General features: G+C 42.5%; 2 protein-coding genes across 9 annotated transcripts in view; one reads left to right on the forward strand and one right to left on the reverse strand.

The window, feature by feature from the left end:
* Window positions 1-17,649, forward strand: part of LOC111867449 (autophagy-related protein 9A) — a 27,568-nt gene extending 9,919 nt beyond the window's left edge. For both annotated transcript variants that reach the window (XM_023857328.2, XM_023857330.2), the window contains exons 7-15: window positions 3,865-4,049; window positions 4,430-4,608; window positions 5,523-5,654; window positions 6,087-6,240; window positions 10,384-10,662; window positions 12,331-12,537; window positions 13,009-13,250; window positions 15,157-15,304; window positions 15,536-17,649. In XM_023857328.2, the coding sequence (XP_023713096.1) occupies window positions 3,865-4,049; window positions 4,430-4,608; window positions 5,523-5,654; window positions 6,087-6,240; window positions 10,384-10,662; window positions 12,331-12,537; window positions 13,009-13,250; window positions 15,157-15,304; window positions 15,536-15,706 (1,697 nt within the window). In that variant the 3' untranslated portion in view covers window positions 15,707-17,649. The remainder of the gene's footprint in view (window positions 1-3,864; window positions 4,050-4,429; window positions 4,609-5,522; window positions 5,655-6,086; window positions 6,241-10,383; window positions 10,663-12,330; window positions 12,538-13,008; window positions 13,251-15,156; window positions 15,305-15,535) is intronic.
* Window positions 1-21,613, reverse strand: part of LOC111867453 — a 36,224-nt gene that overhangs the window by 7,514 nt on the left and 7,097 nt on the right. For 3 of the 7 annotated variants that reach the window (XR_002843351.2, XR_004513345.1, XM_023857341.2), the window contains exon 4: window positions 16,384-16,465. The exons of 1 other annotated variant lie outside the window; for it this stretch is intronic. Coding sequence is in view for 3 of the 6 variants with exons in the window: in XM_023857341.2 (XP_023713109.1) it covers window positions 16,462-16,465 (4 nt within the window). In the remaining 3 variants the exon portion in view is untranslated. Of the gene's footprint in view, window positions 1-10,554; window positions 10,640-16,383; window positions 16,466-20,546; window positions 21,566-21,613 lie in introns of those variants that run through there. 3 more of the 7 variants (XM_023857340.2, XM_033752671.1, XR_002843352.1) reach the window with 2 other exon arrangements.

Below are 21,613 nucleotides of genomic sequence, written 5' to 3' on the forward strand. Positions count from 1 at the left end.
ACTTACTCATGGAGCTGAGCCCTTCTGGAGGAGCCGCCAATTCTGCAGCTACTCAAGAATTTCCCAGCATTTTATGGAACGCGAAGGTTCATTACTGTGTTCACAAGAGCCCTCCACTGGTCCCTATCCTGAGCCAGATTTATCCAGTCCATACCATCCCATCCTATCTCTCTAAGATCCATTCTAATATTGTCCACCCACCTACGCCTCCCTCTTTCCTGTCGTCTCTTTCCTTCTGGCTTTCCCACCAATATCCTATACGCATTCCTCGTCTCCCCCATTCGTGCTACATGACCTGCCCACCTCATCCTCCTCGACTTGATCATTCTAATTATACTTGGAGAAGAGTACAAGTTATGAAGCTCCTCATTATGCAGTTTTCTCCAACCTCCTGTCACTTCATCTCTCTTCGGTCCAAATATTCTTCTCAACACCCTGTTATATATTGTCGCGTATCGGGCGTATATTGCGACAAATAACTTCTCGACGTATTTGATGTAGCGAATTTTATTTCACATTCGCTCTCACAATCACCCAAATTACAATCTAACGATTACTGCTATCTGCAGTATCACAATTAGTACACTGAAAAATGCCACAATACAACTGACTAGTTGCTGGCTAACTCGGCGGTAGCTCCAGGACTCACTGACTGACTCAGTACAACTGACTCGGCGACTGTTACAGTACAACTCAGTACAACTGAAGTCGCCGACTGCTACAGTAGAACTCGCTGGTAGCCACATTAGAACTGACTGGTAGCTGTTCTGCCGTCCACTTATATAGCCGCAGGATTGCCTGTTACGTTCCACGTCACAGTAGGAAGCAGTTCCGCGTCACCGCGTGATGTCACCGCGGAGGGGAGTGGCGGGGCGGGCTTCGTTACCGTGCGGAGGAGGGGGAGGGGAGCGCCGACCCACCCGCCGCGTCACTGCTGGTGTGTGGGGGCTCCGTTCCGCAACATGTTACACTGCTCCCTCCTTAAGGCTGTTCGTCCCGAATAGCCTAACNTACATCAAATACCTCGTGAAGTTGTTTGTCGCGTCATACGCCTGATACGCGACAACTGGTGTCAGAAGTGGGATTTGAACTTACACACGTGACCAACGAGCTTCGAACTCGAAACACGTTACATTGGTGTACATTGGAACTTCTACTGAAGAAAATCAGAGATAACAAAGAAGTGTTACGACCTTAAACACGCCACTAACAGAGTGATGTGCATCGAGTATTTTACTGCTACAACATGGACATGGAAAAGATGATGGAAATGTTGGCAAGAATTGACGCCAACGTGAAATCTAACCAAGTAAAAGCAGATGCCGACCTATTGCGGATGGAAGACAGAATGGAGGAAAGTAGGAGGAAAGACAAAGTAGATTTGATGGCCAAATTAGACTCCTATCAAGAAAAGGCGGAAGAAAATAATAAAAAAAAAGACAGAGAAGAATTCCTGGCGAAGTTAGAATTAAATGAAGAGGAAGCAAGTATCATGCTGGCAAAATTAGACGCCGACTTCAACGCCTGGCAGGAAGAGACTTTGGCTTGCCTAGTGGACACGAAACCTGCGGCACAACAAGAAGAGGTCCCCATAGTAATACCGGTCGGAGCGACGATGGCCTGCCTAGTAATGGAGGCACGTCAAGAAGAAGAAGATCTGGCCTCAGCGAACAGGAAACCTGAGGTGGCAGAATTACAAGAGGTACCCGTACAAGACGCCGAAGTAATGCCGGTCGGAGAACCGAAGAAGAAAAGGCGCAGGGACCGACATCGACGAAACATGAAGAATCCGACGCGGGGAAGTCGTGGACCCCAGATGAAGTTGGCCGTCGTCCACAGGAAGGTGTCCCGCCGCGCAACAGTGGCATGGCGCAAACGCCGTATCTTCAAGAAATCTACGACCCAAGGAAATTGTGGCCCATGGCACGAATTGGCTGCCGACAGCAATGTGACTAGTCGTGCAGGTGCGACACGGCGCAAGGGAGATCCCGTAAGGAGATGCTCAACGAGGGTCAATGCTGGGCAAGAAGCCGGGAAAGGAAGGACTGGAACCGTGACAGGACAGACGTCCGGGAGGCGGCGTCAGCCACAACGGAAATGCAGCAAGGGCATAAGGAAACAGGACGTGGAGGAACTACTACGCCTGAGGGAGAAGACCGGCAACGTGATCTTCAGTGGAAGGTTCGCGACACAAGTAGTCGGTACTGCCAACGGGTTACGGAGGATAAGGAAGTGGACCTTATGGAGGGGTCGACCCCCTCCAAAACGAAAAAAGGAGCAGGGCACAGAAGAGGAGCCGGTAAAATAGAAGAACCGGCCTCCCCATTGAGAGTGAATGTGCCATGTGAGAAAGCGATGGATGAATGTGATCTTCTGGCGAGCTGAAAGGAAACCGCTCGAGACGAGCTTTGTCTAAAGAGGGGAGCAGATGTAACGGATGAAGAATAGTCGCTGCAAGAACAGTAGCCGAAACAACGGGAGACACCGCAAGCACAGCCACGAGGAAAAGGAACGGGGATGCACCGTTAGGCTATTCGGGACGAACAGCCTTAAGGAGGGAGCAGTGTGACATGTTGACCCCTACCCCCCCAGCAGTGACGCGGCGGGTGAGTCAGCGCTCCCCTCCCCCTCCTCCGCACGGTAACGTAGTGGTGACGTCACCGAGGGATATCGCGGTTGCTAGGCAACAGTCAACAACTCTGGACAGCGTGGCTAGCAACAAGGCACCAGACGACAATTGTCCGATCAAGGCTACATAAGGAGCAGCGAAGGCTATTCACAGTCAGTTAGTCCTGGAGCTACCTACGAGCGAGTCCTGGAGCTACCGCTGAGTGAGTCCTCGAGCTACCTCCAAGTTAGTTCCGAGTTAGCCAGCAACTAGTCAGTTGTCTTGTGGCATATGGAGTGTACTATTTGTGATACTGCAGATAGCAGTAATCGTAAATCTGTAATTTGGGTGACTGTAAGTGCGAATGTGAAATAAAATTCGCTACATCAAATACCTCGTGAAGTTGTTTGTCGCGTCATACGCCCGATACGCGACAATATATATATATATATATAATGTCTTGTAGACTCATTGTCAAGTAACAGCTGTGTAAACAGGTGACAGTATGACATCCATTGCTAGGGAACAGCTCTGTGGAGAAGTTTCTCCCGCAACGAGAAAACACACTATAATGGAAGAGACATTTTCTATGCAGTCTGTGGCAGGTATATGTATAAAACAAGGACTAGTAGTCAGTTGCGAGTTGTGGTTGTGAGAAGTGGGATGCCAGTAGCTGAGGCCGGGAACAGTTCTGGAACCCAGAGACGACTTAATGTGTTGTGTAGTTACAGTGAACTTTGGCCTGAGACTGCTGTAGTTATCTGTAGTTATGTTCAGTAGGTGTCAGATATTTCAAATTACTAATCTAAGCCTCAGCTATAATCACACTTATCACGTGACAGTATCAACACACATACATTTATCTCCATTCCTGAAAATTAGGTGATCTTCAATTTGTGGATTAAACTGAACATAAAGAGAACATCACATTCACAGTCAGACATGAGCCACAGTTTTTGATTCCCTGCTATGAATCCTGGGTGACTTCATGTGAGATTTGTGGTGGGTGAAGCATGGCTGGCACTGAAGCAGTTTCTTCAGTTTTCCCCTGTGAATGGTCATTGCACCATGGTTGCATACTCATTTGTGAGCACTCCCTTAGCTATGTGGTAACCCCAGTCCATCTCTGACTCAGCACTCGACTGGTTACAGAGTGAGGAATTTAGTTAGCGAATAATAATACTAACAACAACAGCAGCAGCAACGACAACAAATAATCCGTGTTCTAAAATGTGTGTTGTCACTGTTTCTTGCAGGGGGACCATGGGCACCATTTGAAAACAACTGGCATCTGAAAGAGGACTACAAGAAAGTCAGCAGACGGAAAGATTTAGCTGAGCTTTTATCGAAACACATATTGTGGGTTGGAATTGCAAATTTTGTGTTGTGCCCTCTCATTTTGCTATGGCAGATACTGTATTCCTTCTTCAATTATGCTGAGGTTGGTACTTTGATGCTGTTGCTTTTCCAAGATTATGATTCAGAATGGATTCTTAAAAGGTGCTTGTTTCTATCACACGTCCTTTACTCCAGTGGGAAAGGCAAACAACTTCTAACTTGTTTTGCTGTAGGAATTCCACTCTGGCTGATGTTTCCTGGTGTAGTATATAATGTAACAACTGTTTGAAGGGTTTCTTTCCTTTGACAATCAATTTGAATGATCCCAAACCAACAGTCTCAGTTCTAGAAATTAATGGTTTTCCTCAGCACAGTGTCCACATCCACTCACCGCTCCTGAAAGAAACAAACCTTAAATGCGAGTTCCACTGCATATGTATTTTTTAACACTGTCTTCAAAGGCCCTGTAAATGTTGTTTGCAGGTTATAAAGCGGGAACCAGGCAGCTTGGGGTCACGCTGCTGGTCCCTTTATGGCAGACTATATCTTCGTCATTTCAATGAGTTGGATCATGAGTTGAATGCGCGTCTGAACCGTGCATATAGACCGGCGTCAAAGTATATGAACATTTTCACCTCTCCTCTGATGACCATTATAGCACAGTAAGTACTTGTGTGGTAAGCGTGCTAAAACAATTGGTAGATGATGATTCTTTACAGTGGCTGTCATGCAATATGCTTCATCCTCTTCTCAAGCTCTTTCATTGTGGAACTCAGAATGCCCAGTTACAGCAATCCAGCTCAGTATAGTAGTAGTGGACAGACAGACAGACAGAGAGATAGACAGGATAATGGTCACACATGCTTTGTTACAAAATACTTGAATGGTATTTTAGATCTCAGGTTGTGTTGGTAATATAGCTAAAACAGTGTAGCCGTTGCTGATGAAGTTGACACATCATTGCTTGTGCTCCTGAAATGCAGTTGTGTTTGCTGTTCATGTGAACCACACTTTACTTACTCTGCTCATTAACTGCCTGTTGTTTGTTACTAAGCCCAAGAGTATGTCAGTGTGATCATGAGAGCCCACCATTGGGTCATCTTGTGACCTTTCTTGTTCAGTCCAGTTTTAATAATATCCTTCCATCTATGCCTGTTTTCCCCATGTTGCTGGCTGTCTCAAGTTTTGCGTCATGATGTATTTCTTATGTCCCCATGCATTCTATATTGTCCTATCCATCTTGTTCTTTCTTGATTTGATCACCCTAATGATATCTGGTGAAGGGTGCAAATTGTGGCGCTTCTCTTTATTCATTTCTTTTTTCAGCTGTCTTTCATTTCCTCCTCCCCTTAGTTCCAAATATTCCCCTTGGCACTGTGCACAGACTCTCATGTGTTCTTCCCATAGGATGAGAGACCAAGTTTCACACCCATACAAAAGATGCGATGATTGGGTTATGATTTTGTATATTTTAATCTGGGTTTTTTTGTTAGAGGAGAACAGAGGTTCATATTGCATGACATACCCTGAGTTTTGATGTTCATTTTATTGTGGGGCTGCATGTCTTGTGTTGCAGAAATGTGGCGTTTGTGGCTGGTGCGTGTCTTGCTGTGTTGCTGATCCTTTCCGTGTATGATGAGGATGTTATAACAGTTGAACATGTACTGACAGCCATCACAGTTCTGGGAGCAGTTGTCGCTGGAAGCAGGTGATGTAACATTGGTAGTGTTGTTCTGACAATGGCTGAACTAAAGTAAGCAGCCACGTACAGGCTGAGTGGCTTCGACTGGATTTCTAGCAAGTACAGAGATTGTTCGCTCTTTTCCCTGTGTTGTCTAGAGTGCTCTTGTGGTCTGGTGAGCTTCCCATCCAACCTGGCAATATTTTTCTAGGTTGAAGATGTCTGGGAATGTTTGGCATGGTGCTTATGCACAAATGAAACTTTAGCTAGAATGAAGATTAAGAAACAGCCTGGTTTTGTTGTCTGTTGTAATCAGTTCTGTATGATTCTGTCAAGTGTGTCAGACATAGCGAGTTTAAAAGACAGAACAATGTTTCCTTGTTTGAGGTTCAGAGCAGAGTGTTTTAGCCAGCAAGAGACAATGGTCTGAATGTGTTCCATGTTTGTGCTTTGCAACAGAGTCTTCATACCAGATGAGAACTTGGTGTGGTGTCCTGAGAAGCTGCTCACTGCTGTACTGGCTCACGCCCACTATCTGCCTGACAGTTACCGAGGACAGGCACATACAAACCGAGTGCGTGAGGAGTTCTCCCAACTCTTCCATTACAAAGCGGTAAGTTCTCAGTTGCCTAGCACCCAGCTGTACCACACACTCCTCACCACCATATCTTTACAGAGATCACCAGTACCTCAGAATCAAAACACAATCCTGATGAATCAATTAGACCATCTGTTCTGAAACTCACATTTAAGGTTTCTTTCGTGAGCAGTGGATTTGATTATAATAATAAACTGAGGAAAATTTTCAATGCAGGAAATTTAACACTGAGAGTATTTGACTTGGGAGCATTAAAAATTTTATTCCAAATATGGGAAAAACTTAAATTGCAGGCAATATGGAGGGGGGGGGGCACCATACAAATATTTACATGTATAAATGTCCATGTGTCTAAGCACAAGGCCGTGAAGGTGTATATTGGGACCCTGACCTGACACATTTTAGGTAGAGGTGTTTTGGCTTCATGATTCAGCTGGCTTTATCCCTGTTATCTATTGTGCAGAAGGCTGGATGTCCAGATGGAGATAAAATGTATGCTGCTATTTACAGTTAAGTGTTGGTGGTTGAGCCTGTGGTCTGTTGCTCTAGTGTTGTGAATGCAGTAACACAACTGGAGTGGGGCTGCGCCATAGCTCAAGTGGTTAGTCGCCGACTTACCACCGTGGTGGTCCAGGTTTGATCCCAGGTCTGGTCAAGTGAGATCTATGGTGGACAAAGTGGCACTGGGGCAGGTTTTCTCCAAGTTCTTTGGTTTCCCCTGCCAGTCTTCATTCCACCAATTGCTCCACAATCACCCTCACCTATCAACTGGCACTGATACAATAGGCCAGAAGTGGCTGCAATATAAGGGACTTAGTCTCACCCCACTAGCAATAAAAAAACACCGCTGGAGTAATGGTAAATTTTCTTGGCAGATGGGGGGGGGGTTCAGTGACAGGCTTTTGTGGGCATAGTAATGAACCTTGGTTTCTGTAAAATGAGCTCTGCATTGTCAGCTTCTCAAGAGGCACCCTCACTGCTGAGTGTTAGTGATTCCATTGGAAAGAAATTAATATATATTGTCACTGTTCCACAAATTTTGTGTTGTGAGCCTGTTATCGGCGTGATAGAACATGATTTTTCCACCACTGAAGACATCTTCAAATGTCATCCTGCCACCAAGCAGATTTGGTTGGTGTAGTGGTGACACTGTAGTATTTTGGAGATGGCTTGGTTCAAATCTTGACAGGGACACAGATATCCTGACAGAAGTTTTTTTACGAGTGTTTTTGTGCAGTCCCCCAGTTGGGCCATGACCACTTCCTTCCAGATCCTTTGCAGTTCATGTCATCCTACCATTCAGTGCTCCAGTTGGTCACTTTCTCTTGAGCCATATTTGTGTGGCAGCAAGCCCCTGATGTTGCAGTGTGGGTACAGTGTACCATGTTATGTCATCCTTCACTTGTAAATGTAGGTAACACATTCTGTGGCGTGAGAAGGAACGCAAGAGAACGAACGGTATCCGTTTGTTGAAAAATAACGATACAAGCACGCGCTTCATAATGTCTTGGATGTGGTATGGCTGGTAACATCTTGGAGACGCGTTATTGACAGCGAGCTAGGGATTTAAATTATTAATTCCAAAAACATGACTGTAGTAATTATTATGGGATATGCTGTCAACTTCATACAAAGTTTTATCCAATATCCTTCTCTCAGGGTTAAATATACGAAGTGTGTTCAGGAAATAACGGGAATTTTAAAATTTCGCGGGTTTGGAGAGTCCAATTGTCAAAATTTTTTTTTTATTATGTTGGTATACATGCCCCTGAAGTACAATAAAATTTTCAGCTGTATTCATTGCTTACTTTGTCTGTGGCAGCCGCTAAGGTTAGACGTGTTTTTATGAGCTTGGCGATTTTCGTTTGTTAAAAGAAATGGATCAAAGAATTTGTATCAAATTTTGCGTAAAAAATGAAATAAAGTGTTACAAAGTGTGTGAAATGTTAACAAAGGCCTATGGTGAGTCTGTTATGAGTAAAACAAGAGTTTACGAGTGGTATAAGCGTTTCCAAGATGGCCGTGAAGACGTTGCAGATGACGAGCGCCCCGGACGCCCCAGCACATCAACAACCGATGAAAACGTGGAAAAAGTGAAAGCAATGATTATGAATGATCGCCGAATCACAATCAGAGAAGTCGCTGATGATGTTGGCATATCGATTGGCTCATGCCATGAAATTTTTTCGAATGTTTTGGGTATGAAACGCGTGGCAGCAAAATTTGTTCCAAAATTGCTGAATTTTGAACAAAAACAGCGGCGAATGGAAGTTGCTCAGGAATCACTAAAGGAAGTCAACGATGATGCAGAATTACTGAAACGTGTTATAACAGGTGACGAAACATGGGTTTACGGATATGACGTTGAAACTAAGGCTCAATCGTCTCAGTGGAAGCATCCTGGATCGCCAAGACCGAAAAAGGCTCGACAAGTGCGTTCGAACGTGAAGGTTATGCTTACTGTGTTCTTCAATTTTAATGGCATAGTGCATCATGAATTCTTGCCTCAAGGTCAAACGGTCAATAAGGAGTACTACCTGAAAGTTCAACGCCGTTTGCGTGAGGCAATCCGAAAAAAACGCCCGGATTTGTGGAAAAACAATTCATGGCTTTTGCACCACGATAATGCACCTGCTCACACTTCGTTGCTTGTTCGTGAATTCTTGGCCAAAAACAATACTGTAACGATGCCCCAGCCTCCATATTCGCCAGACATGGCTCCGTGTGACTTTTTCCTATTTCCAAAAATAAAGAGAACCTTAAAGGGCCGTCGTTTTACAAGCATAGATGACATTAAAAGCGCATCGCTGAAAGAGCTAAAGGCTATCCCAAAAATCGAGTTTGAGAAGTGTTTCGATGATTGGAAGAAGCGCTGGCATAAGTGCATAATATCGAATGGGGACTATTTTGAAGGCGACAACATTAATGTAGACGAATGAATAAATATTTTTTCCAAAATACGGAAATTCCCGTCATTTTTTGAACACACCACGTATAGATGAAACTATTTGGGGATCATCAGTGTGGATTTCAATGTAACTGATCAACTAATGATCAGACTTTGCATTCATCAAATACTGGAGAAAAAATGAGAGTACAATAGGACAGTACATCAGCTATTCATAGACTCTAAGAAAGCCTATGATTCGGTTAGGAAGGAAGTATTGTACAATATTCTCATTTAGTTTGGGGCTATGCATTGAACTAGTTAGGCTGACTAAATGAAACTTATAATAAATTTCGTATCGGTAAAGATTTGTCTGATAAGTTTCCAATCAAAAGTGGTCTAAAACAGGGAGGTGCTTTATTGCCATGTCTTGGACACATCAGCTGCTCTTATTTGACACTGTGAAGGAGGTTGGTCTAAAAGCACAGCACAGAGAAAACTAAGCACATGTTGCTGTCTCATCACCAGAATTTAGGGCAAAATCATAACATAAAGATAGCTAACAGATGTTTTGAAAATGTGGCACAGATATTTGGGGATAACTGTAACAAATCGAAACTTGATTCAGGAGGAAATTAAATTTTGGCAGTGCTTGCTACCATTCAGTCCAGAACCTTTTTGTCTTCTTGTTTGCTTTCTATAGACATACAAAATTATAATTTTGCTTGTGGTTCTCAGTATGGGTGTGAAACTTGGCCGCTGACATTAAGGGTGGAACATAGACTGAGGGTGTTTGAAAACAGTGCCGAGGAGAATATTTGAACCACAGAGAGATGAAGTGACAGGAGGTTGGAGAAAACTGGATAACGAGGAACTTAATTACTTGTACTCTTCACTAAGTATAATTAGAATGATCAAAGGAGGATGAGGTGGGCAGGGAATGTAGCACGAATGGTGGAGAAAAGGAATGCATATAGGATATTGATGGGAAAGCAAGAAGGTAAGGGGTCACTGGGAAGACCAAGGCATATGTGGGAGGATGATATTAAAATGGATCTTAGAAAGATAGGATGGGGTAGTATGGACTGAATTGATCTGGCTCAGGATGGGGACCAGTGAACATGGTAATGGACCTTCAGGCTCCATAAAATGCTAGAAAGTTCTTGAGTAGCTAGCTTAACAATTGGTGGCTTTTCAAGAAGGGCTCAGCTCCATGAAGTTGCTTAAAATGTAACATGGGAATTGAGATCTGTTCTTGCCTGTGTCTGCAGGTTTACCTCCTGGAGGAACTGCTGTCTCCAGTGGTGACACCCTTCATCCTCTGCTTCCACTTACGCTCAAAATCTCTGGATATCGTCGATTTCTACCGTAACTTCACGGTAGAAGTGGTGGGAGTTGGGGACGTCTGTTCGTTTGCACAAATGGATGTCCGTCGTCATGGCAACCCGGCTTGGCAGACCAGTGTGACCTCTCCTGTGAAACCTCAGCCCTCTGGTCCAGGTGATGCAATAAAAGCTGGCATGCACACTGTTGCCAACCAGTACACACAGGTAAAATACATACCCCTACTGTATATACACTACAGCAATTGAAACATTTGTTTCATTATATTGTGTGTCTGTTGCGTAAAATGCAGTGTATAGTTGGTTGAGGCACCCTGCTATGATCCGGAAGGTCATGGGTTCAGTTCCAAAAGGAGTCACTGAATTTTTCAATTGACGTAATACTTCCAGCTGCACCATGTACCCTAGGGTCAACTCAGTCTCTAAGAAAAATGAGTACTAGGAATCTTCCTGGGGTTAAAGGGCAGCTGGCACATAAGGCTAAAAGTTCACCGTCATCTGTTTGCTGATTGTCTAGAAAATGTGCAAGCCTTGATATCTCGCAACTGTATGGGCCTCCATGGCCTGTCACAGGGATAATTTTACCTTTTTTTATGTTAGCTGAAGAGAGGGATGTGAGGAAAAGCGAGGAGGATTAGAATCAGGAGTTAAGTGTGAGTTCATAATTTAATATAATCAGAAGAGAGACAACAAGTATGCTGAGAAGGGTTTAAAGCATAAAATCTGAAGGGTACAGATCAATATCGAGATATTGAGGCTCTCACAGCCACCCATACTGCTTACATCTTCAGGGTTCCATAGTAATATTGCTGCCAGCTTGCTCATTTCGTACTTGGCTTACTCTTTGACCATGAAGATGCAGGCAGTATTCTCCTCTGAAACATCAGTGAATTGTGACCAGACTACATAGCATTACCTCCCAGAAGATGGGTTTCTCTATGACAGGGCAGTTCTGCACATGTAGGTAGGTGAGAGAAAAAGAGATGGCAGCAAGTTTGATAAAACCAAGGTTTTGGGGATACACTCCATGGGATGATGGAAACTTTTTGTCCATTGACCTGTATGGAATGGGAATGATGCTGGAAGAAGGAGAAGACTGAGAAATATATGTAAGAAGGAAGGGCAGAAGTTTCTAAGTCACTGAAATATTAGATTCCCCTTACATATAGGCTGCACCAAAGTGTGATAAGGTAAGGTAAGGTTAATGCTGTGCCTGTGCTTAACTAATTAAGCACTATGCTATGAAGACATATGGAGGAGTGAAAGTATGTATAGCTCCATCATTCTTGATCTCAGCACTAGATGGACATGAGTGGTCAGTCGTCTTCGCACTGTGGCCACTTTACTTCCAGGAAAAGAGCCCCTGGCACCCATTAAAAAGGAGTTAGGGTGGGTCTCAGAGTTGGGGCTGGATGCTGTGGAGAAGTGAAAACTCTTTGTCCCCTGCCGGGAATTGAACCTCATTTCCTTGGTTGCCCGGGAGCTTTGTACAATTTGTGGTCCAGGCATTTGTAGCTCAAATGTGTACAGAAATGCATAAATGAGAGATATACACTTTCAAATCTACATCTGTAGTCCCCTAATTTCTGCATCTTTGTTGAGAAAGGAATAGGGCCTGTACTATATGTTATACATAAGGGATGTAGCACTGTTTGTACAATAAAACAATACTCACTGTGGCAGGTGATTCATTTCATTTACCATACCACTGTGATTTCCAGCTATATAAGTGCTTACTGATATATGTACATCCATGAATTTTCCAGCACGGAGCTGAATTAGTAACTGTGTTTCTTTTTTGTACTCCTCTGGCCTGAGATCTATGTTGGATAGGATTGGCATTGTAGAACTGCTGCATGAAACATGTGCTTTCAGGCAGAGGATGGGAAGACTGAACTCTCACTGGTTCATTTTACACTGACAAATCCTGAGTGGCAGCCGCCCACAGATGCAGAAGATTTTGTCACAGCCCTTCGGACACAGGCAAGAAGAGACGCGAATCAGTTACTGAGCACTGCAGGTGTTGGTGCTGTGAATCCACTGTACTCGTCACTGCATTCAGTATCATCCCTTGGCGCTGGGGTATGTCTGCTACCTGTTTGCAGTGCTGAATGTGCATGTTCTCTGTTCTGTCCTCATTTTTAACCAAAATAGTGTTATGGAAAAAAGTATATTAGCTGTAAAATTTTAATGTTTTATTTTTCTCTACAACTTTTATTTAAAACATTTTGCTCCTGTTTCAAATATTCAATGAGCTTCACTCGCGATGGATATAGAAACATGTGTAGGTCACCATGTAAAGTTATATTGCATTAATCAAAGCTGGAATGTGTCTATAGATTTTAGGAAATCCCCACACTATAAAATTTAAGGAAGATCCAGTCACAGTTTTTTAGCTGTTTTATGGGGACAGACACATTTTCAGGCTTAAGTTGTGAACATAACAAAATGGCCATTTCATTCCACATCATTCATAATGCCTCCGTGATAGTTTCTTAGACACTGTATAACTTCAGCAGTTGATATGGGATCATGTGGTGATTGTATTTGCAGTTCAGCAGTCTTGTGGCAAGCATATTCCGAGGAAACACGGCGGCCATGGCGGCGGGTGGGCTGATGGATTCGTCTGTTGGGATGATGCCGCTGTTTTCTGCTGGTGCAGTACAAAGTAACTTGGGTTCTGGAGAGAGAGCCCCTGGTCTATGTGAACCCATGGTACCTGCACCTACTGTACGTGGTGGACTGAGTCGTGCCGAAGGACCCATTCACTCGTCAGAAAGAGGGTTGCTGTACAGGTAACATTTGGGTGCTGCTAGGCAACATAAGGCTTCGCAATGTCCCCATTACAAAAAAACAGGCAGCTGACACGGTTTAGGTTGGTAATCATTGTTAATAGGAGAATCATATGAAATGCACAGATACACTGTGCTAGAAAAAAAGGCAGGGCTTTTGAATTGTAATGTACGTAGGTGGTAGATAGATAGATAGATATCACTGTGTTTAGAGGATCAGACAGTAAGTTGTGTTTATGATACACAAGGAACTGAGAGAGTTGGCTGCAACTGGGCAGGTTGAGTAGGGTTGACAAAAAAATGCATTAAGATTTTTTGTCAGGAATTTTGTTAACAGGTTGTTTTGAACAGTATCTGTCAGCCAGTGGATCATGATCAGCTGTTTCATAACTTAGTGTGTGTCAGTCTGAAAATTCTAATTTATATATTATGCAGTTTTTGCTACTGGTGGATAAATAATTACTTTACAAGAATGTACTTCCCTTGTTTTTCATTCACTCATTGTGACTAAATGGTTTGTCTTGAGCACTGCTATATTTTTCATGTGGAGCTCTTGCTAGATGAGTGCATTAAAAACGAATGCTTTCCCTTCTCTTACATGCCAATGGGAAGTTTCTGACAGTTGAATTGTTTTTCTTTTATAGTTTTTAATTTTTAATGTTCATTGTGGGCTCTTTATCTCTCATCACCATATAGAGATGTGGATGGTTTGCACTGTCAGTAAACACATTTATACATGTCAGCAATAATTGTACAGTAAACCATTGCTAATATGATTATAGTTTATCCAGATTGAGATATGAAAAATGCTGTACAGTTGAGTACATACTTTAAAAAGATGCATGGCATGTAGGAAGGCAGATGAGTCACTTGTCTGTTCAGACAAACCTTGAAAAGTTTCTTCATACCTGCATTATTATGTTCAAAAACAAGTACAACTTCTGAATCTTCTATCAATGAATATGTGTATTGGCTTTTTATATGCAGTCTTTATATAAGGCTTTACAGCGATATATTTTATTTTCATCAGCACACTTGTGTCATTTAATTTTAGTTTTGGGCTACCTTTTGCTTCACTAATCTGGATTATCACATAATTTGGATGCCACCCCCCAATTACCCTGTATTAGTCAGTGTTTACTGTACTTGTAGTGTACAGACAGGTAGATCAGACCTCAATAATAAGAGAGTTCTTCCTAGCAGGGCCTTCACTGAAAGTTTATTTTTAAGAAATAAAATTGTTTATCAAGCTGTGGCCTTCAGTAGTACCCTGCCACCACCTCCTGCCAGATTATACTGAGCCATGTGCCTTCATTGGTTCGAAAAATCCATCAGTACACGTTAGCGGAGCTACACTTGTGCATAGCGAGAGAACTTTGTAACTTTCCGCAAGTGAGTGAGTGTAAATGCTGGCTGGTCTGAGTCAGTTCCATCTGGCTGATGTTGGAGGGTGAGATGAAATGCTGCCAGTTCTGTTGTAGCATAGAATTTCTGTCAGTACGGATGCATGCACACAGACACAGAACATGAAGTCTTAGCTTAGAAGCTAAAGTTTGATTGCTCTCCCATTAAGCAACATGGACCAATGGGCAGAGTTTCCAGCCCTGTGTTACTCTTGAAGAAAGTAAGAACATATACCTAGAATATAAATTCTAATTTGAATATTGATGGCATAAGGTCATGCAGACATAGATGGGAAGATAATATTGAAATGGATCCCAAAGAGGATATGAGGAACTGAACTGGATTCATGTGGCTCAGGTTAGGGGACCAGTGGCAGGTTCTGGCAAATACAGGGGTAAATAATGAATCTTCAGGTTCCATAAAATGTGTGGTATTTTGAGCCATCTGTTTGCTTCTCAAGAGAGGCTCAGCCATGTGGAGTTAGTTATTGTGGTTTTCTGTTTAGTTTGCAGCAGGGGTTGCCCTCAAGCTCTTTAGCAGCCTCTGTATTTGCTCCTGTGCCAGACATGGCTCCAGAGACGGATCCCCTGGAATTCACTGCGGCAGACATGAGTCTGAGCACCCTGTACCTGCATGAGCTGCACCATCGACAGGTAAGTGGAAAGTCCTAATGCCTCTGGATTATGCTTGGCCAACAGCCAAGCTCAATGGGGCCTAATATTACCCACATCTGCAAAGATTTGATTTTACTGTGTGACATATGGGTAAATCGTGCAGAAAGGTCCTGTTGACCTGGGAGTCTGTAATGTGTATAGGCTATGTAGTTTGATTTCAAGTGGTGGTCTTGTTTGCTGTTGACTGTGAGTGTTTGCATTATTTATCAGGTGCGGCGTAGAGGGTATCAGGAATCCAGTCTCAACCGGTCTGCATGGCAGAGGCCCCACCAAGATATGCCTGGCATCAGGGAGCTTGGTGATGAATCAGGGGAGTTGACACGACATGCAGAGAGGACTCCACTACTGGACACAGCCACAAAACCTACAAGGACTTCATAGCGGGTAGCATGGTGATGACAGAGGAGGATGCTGGCACAGCTCGTCAAGATACAGTGTTGCTTGTTGAGCAGAATCAAGGTCTGACGAGTTTCTGGTCAACATGGCGGTCATTTGCCATCAGTTGTGCTTGATGATTAAACGCCAATCAAATTATTTTCATAGGGATTACCATACTTCCTTGCATATTTTTTTGTACTGTCAAATTTCGAACAATGGAGTAATGTTTTAGAACTAGTTTAGAATGTAATTAAAAAATGTATCCATGATATCAAAGCCAGTAAAAAATCAACGACTTCGAGCTGTACACCTGGAGCTCAAATAAGAGTGGCACCATGGCTGTGGGGTGCACAGTCATCACTTTTACAGGCAAAATGTTAAGGAAAAGAGTAAGAGTTCAGGCTACTTAGGAAATCACTTGTGATGTCAGACTGCCAGCAGAAAGTTCTCATTTCATTTGCAGTGTTCCGCATAAACTGATTGAGCTGACGATAATTCTTGCTTATAATGAATTTCTTGTTAAGCTAGACTCATTCTGCTGCAGTTACCTTGTAAATAAATATGTTGCTAACAGGTGGCAGAAGCAGTTCTGCCTGTGACACACTGAATGTCCAAAACCAGGCAGACATTTCCAAAACACTGCAGTAGGCACGGCTCTGGAAGCAGGACTTGCAGAACCATCATTCTCTCAAGCCTAGTAGCATGCTTGACAGGAGGCATTCAGATTTTCACCATGGAATGTTGAATGTGAAGACATGTTAGCTGAAAAGAACAATTTAAATTATCTTTCTGCACCTTTAGCAGACGAGCTATCCTGACTGTGGTGTTTCATATTTTTTCTCAGTCCCTCCAGGCAAACTGCCAGGGTAGAAGTACCTTTGATTAAGCTGTGACTGTTTCTTTCCACATTATGTTGAACTTGTCATTGTTTTTCCTACCATCTGATGCTACAGTCTGAGGTACTGAATATGTTGTTAAACAGAAAACATTTACTTGTTAAGGTAGGTGGGTGAAACCCATGGCAGTCTCTTGCTGGGAAGTGTGGTAATAATTCCTCAACAGATGGGAATTGGTGGTACATCTCTATTTACACAGTGTCCATATGAAAAATAATGCTTCCTTATTGTCCTGGCAGTGCTTGTCTGTACCTGTGTGTGTCCTAGGTGCAGACCAGTTGTATGGGTCTTGTGATGCTGTCACCGAGACGCTCAGTATTTGTGCGCAGTGTATAGCCATGGGATACCAGTGGCAGGGACAGCAGTCAGTGTAGTGATTAGTGTACAGGGTTTGATATCCAAATGGGCCCTCTGAGCCTCCAGTCCAAAGTTATAAGGGGGCATAGCCTCTGTTGTCTCTTGATGCTGTTAAACTCAAATTTACCTGTTGAGTTTGAGGTTGGGTTTTAATGAAGCTTCATCCACATGTAAACTCTGCTCCAGTTGTTTCTCCTCCTCCTCCTCCGACACTACACTGTCATGGTTTGCCTTATGTGCAGTAACAACTTCAACTTCTTCCTTTTCCTTTGCCTTTAATTCTGTCTCTAGAGCTTGAAATTTACTGCCACCCTCCACATTCTTTTCTTCCTTCAAGTCTATTGTTTGCTGCTTCAGATCCTGAATTTCTTTCTCTCCATCTTTATCTTCTGTCTGATGACATGAACATTCCTGTGAACATCTTCAAGCCTTTCTTTAGTCTTTCTTCTAATCTCCTGCGCAGAGTAGTACTACCATGCTATATGAAATCTGGCAAGATGTTCCAGTTGCAGTTCTCGTTGCACTTTCTGGTATTCTAGATACTGCGTTCGTTCATCACGCAATTTCTGCAGTTTTGGACTAATTTATTCATTTCATGCATTTAAGTCATTCAATTTTGCATCCTTTTTCTCAATTGTCTTCTGGGCTTGTTGTTTCTTACATTCATACATTCTAATACCTGTGTACTTCAGAGGAACATATCACCTCCATTTTCAGTGGTGATGGATAACTTAGCTTGCTGCAAGCTTTTGCTCATTTCTTGCTTGGCTTACTGTTCGACCTGAAGAAGGACAAGGCATTATGTTCCTGGAATTACGCAGTGTTACAACCAAGATGACTGTACCCGCCATATTTACATTACTGGGATGTGTGTGTTTTACTGGGTTTCTGAACTTTGTTCGTTGTCTGGTATTCTGAGCAGAATTGTTTCGGAAACTTGGTGTGTTTCCATCGTCATCATCAGAACCCTTTACAGTTGACCTGTGTTTTCTGCTTACATTTGACACAATTTTCTTATGGTCTAACAGAAAAAGGTACCGATTGCAGTATCTTTGGCACAGCAGCGACACTGTCATTAGCAGTCTGTAATACACTTTTGCTTAAACATTTGCAAAAAAAAATAGTTACCTTTGAACAGCATACTTGTTAGTTTCAACTGAAAAGGCACTGCTGCAGATGATGTAGAAATGGGAACTTAATAGAAGACATATGTAAATTTTATTTATTTATTTATATTTTTATGGTATATTTAGCAATGCTGTCAGCAGCTGAGACTCTGTGGTGTTAAGAACTTCCGTAAAATTTTGTTTAGCCACTGGTGGAATTACGAGTCTCTGTATATTGCTGTGACTGACTTCACCTTGCGTCATGACTGCATGCTTGAGGCAGTTGTACAAGTGCATGCAGCCAGTAGTCACCACACTCTGGAGATGTCTTTGACATCTCATCTGTGTTGATAAAGTGCAATAATGCATCTATGCAGTGAACATAATAAGGTGTCTGTAAATGTAAGTAATGTCATGTCAGTGGCAATTAGCAGTGGGGCTTTCCTGATATTCATTTGAAACACCGATAATATTGTGATATCATGTGCAATGTACAGCTGTCCTTTATAATGAATCATATGCACTTAGTGTGGATCTCCGATTTGTGTGATCAGAAATATTTGTAGTATGCAAGGTACTGTCCTTGTCCTTTAGTCCTGGCCACTCTGATCAGAATGTGCAGTAGCACTGGTCAAGCCAGTAGATGAGATAAGGACTGTAGGGTGTGTGTGTATTATAACAGGGCTTTGGTTACAGTGTCACCCTTCCTTCCTCCCTCTCTCCCACAGTGCAGCAGTAGTTTGCCCCTTAGACCAGGGCTAAAAGCATGGCCTGTACTGTATGATCAGCGTGTCTCAGTGGGTTGGTGTGGGAGATGAAAAGACGTACTGCTTTGTGTCCTCGTTCACCAGGCTTCATGCAAATGGGGCTCTTTCCAGTGGTGATTATTGACTGTGAATGTGTTATAGCCTTTCTCACCAAGAAGTGCATATGAACAAGGGAACAGGATTACAGATGTGTTCTGTCTCGCACGAGGGAGAGACTCCACTAAAACGTTGTGTGTAGGGTGTGATTTGGTGAGACTTGAGCTGTTATGACACTGTTAGTGGGGACAGTGAGAGCCTGTGTCCCATCAAATGGCCAGCAGTTGGTTACTTGTGAAACTAAACGTCGGTGTACCCAAGAAACTTTACCATCCTACATAAACAACTGACAAATAACAAGGGAACAGGTGTCATTGTGTGTACCAGAAGTGAGTATATTGTGCCAGTTTGCTGTGTAGCTCTAGTCATTTCTATTAACCTAACCTCAGCATATGTCAATGGAAATGCTTTATGTGAACTGATAGAAATGACATTTTTCTAAATATTAAATTTGCCCAGTTCTAACAGAACACAAATTAAATGGAAGGATGTGTCAGCTAACATGGCTTAGATTTAAATTTGAAAATTGATGTTTGTGTGACCCTGGACTGTTGTACTTGTCACTTGAGAAATTAACTCATCATATTTACAGGAGCACCTCCAGAATTGTTTCCATTGGAGGTGGGGAGTCAGAAATTTTATGTTTAAGATGTTTGAGAATATTTTTACACATTGCTCTAGAGCCATGGTTCTCTGTATTAAAACAGAGATGATGCCATGTTTAAAAATAATTTTATCTTTTGCTTCCATGATGTGTATGTATTGACCGTCTTCTAGTGCACACAATCTCACTTGTCACTTCACTACATGTTTCGGCATCACTGTGCCATCCTGAGGTGTGTTATTTACGTTAAACTATTGCATCGCTCACCATCATGTGTCGTTTATAAAATGATTTAAAATGTATATTTGTCATGTACTATAATAACATTTGTTAAGATTTATCACCTTATACGCTGTATTTCAAACTCGCGCATTATATCAATCTTCCACTATGGGAGTCGTTCTTCCTATATTTTGTGTATACTGTGTCTTGTGATGTGTCCTTCTCTTGTGGTTGCGTGCATTGTAATGCTGGATGATGAATATACATTTTAAATCATTTTATAAACGACACATGATGGCGAGCAGTGCAATAGTTTAATGTAAATAACACACCTGAGGATGGCACAGTGATGCCGAAACATGTAGTGAAGTGACAAGTGAGATTGTGTGCACTAGAAGACAGTCAATACATACACATCATGGACGCGAATCAGTGCAACAGGACGCTAAAATACAACTTTATCTTTTTCTGTTATTATTTTGACATTTCTTTCTTTTTAAGTCTGATTTTTTAAAGTGTGGGTAGGGAGATGCCAGGCTTCTCCCCTCCCTCCCACTTCCCTGCTGGTGCCCATGCATATTTACCCCACTAGAAGACAACATTGCCGGTCACGGTAGCCGAGCGGTCTAAGGCGTGCACTGTCTTCGCTCGCTCGGAAGCCGGGATCGTGGGTTCGACTCCCACTCAGGGCATGGATGTTTGTGTGCTCTTTTCTGTTTGTGTACAGGTAGAGGCCTTGCGATGAGCTGATCACCTGTCCAAGGAGTCCTACCATATGTCTAAGATCTAGAAAAACAGAAAAGTGAACGGAGAAGTTCATGGAGGTAGGCCTAGGCCCACTGGGGCTGTAGTGCCAAGGAAAAAAGGAGACAACATTTCTTCCCACCAGGAACTTTTTTTAGGGTACACAAATCTCTTATTTTTCTCAGTATGGATTTATGCACAAACACAACTATCTGTTCACTCATGTCCTAGAAAACGTTTCTTTATAAAATCTGCACCTAGTACATACTGTGTTCTCCCACTAGCCTTTAGCCTTTTTGATGTACCCATAGTCCTTCTTGAGAAGCTAACAGCCACTTAGCTAGTAAAGAAAAACCCTTGCCTTTTATGCAACTTGAAGGTTCATTACCATGGTCACAGGAACACTGGATTATGTCCTGAGCCAGATGAATCCTGTCCATACCCTCTCACCATATCATGCTCCCTTTTATAGCTTGGTCTTCCAAGGATTTTCTGACCAGTAGCCAGCAGCCATTAGTTTAAATTTGGCATCGTATGCAGGTGAGAATACAGTTGCTTCGAATTCTTTGCAAAAGTATAAAGCTTTCTTTATGTACAGGCATTTGGTTTATATCATATGTTGTACCTTAAATGTTTCAAGCCTGAAGTTCATCTAAATTATGTATAAAAATTCAGGTCATACTCTACAGGAAACACAGAGTGGCTGTTAAGGAAAGTAATCACTTTTACCACTGGGAAAACAATTTTTTTATGTTAATGAAGGTGGCAGACATATTCACCAATGTGCAAATATACCTTCACATGTTTCAGGTCTCTATATAAGTAGTTTTACCATTTTTAGGTTAGATTTAGATTTATGTGTAATTACAAGTTTGGTGTTAAAAATGAACATAGCAATATTCTTTAAAATTGTCAAAATTCTAGTTGCATAATGTGGAATTGATACTGTTTCCTGTTCCACTGCTGATATGTATGTAGGGTGTTCTGTATGCTTGTCTGTGGGACCTCATATACCTGCTCAGCGAACACTGCGTGTGTTGTGGTGACTCAGTTCAACACAGTTCTGCTGGCTGAAACATGTTAAGGTGTATTCACTCAAATATCTAAATGTCTTTTAG

This window comes from Cryptotermes secundus, unplaced genomic scaffold, assembly GCF_002891405.2.
Source record: "Cryptotermes secundus unplaced genomic scaffold, Csec_1.0 scaffold423, whole genome shotgun sequence".
Classification (NCBI taxonomy): Eukaryota; Metazoa; Arthropoda; class Insecta; order Blattodea; family Kalotermitidae; genus Cryptotermes; species Cryptotermes secundus.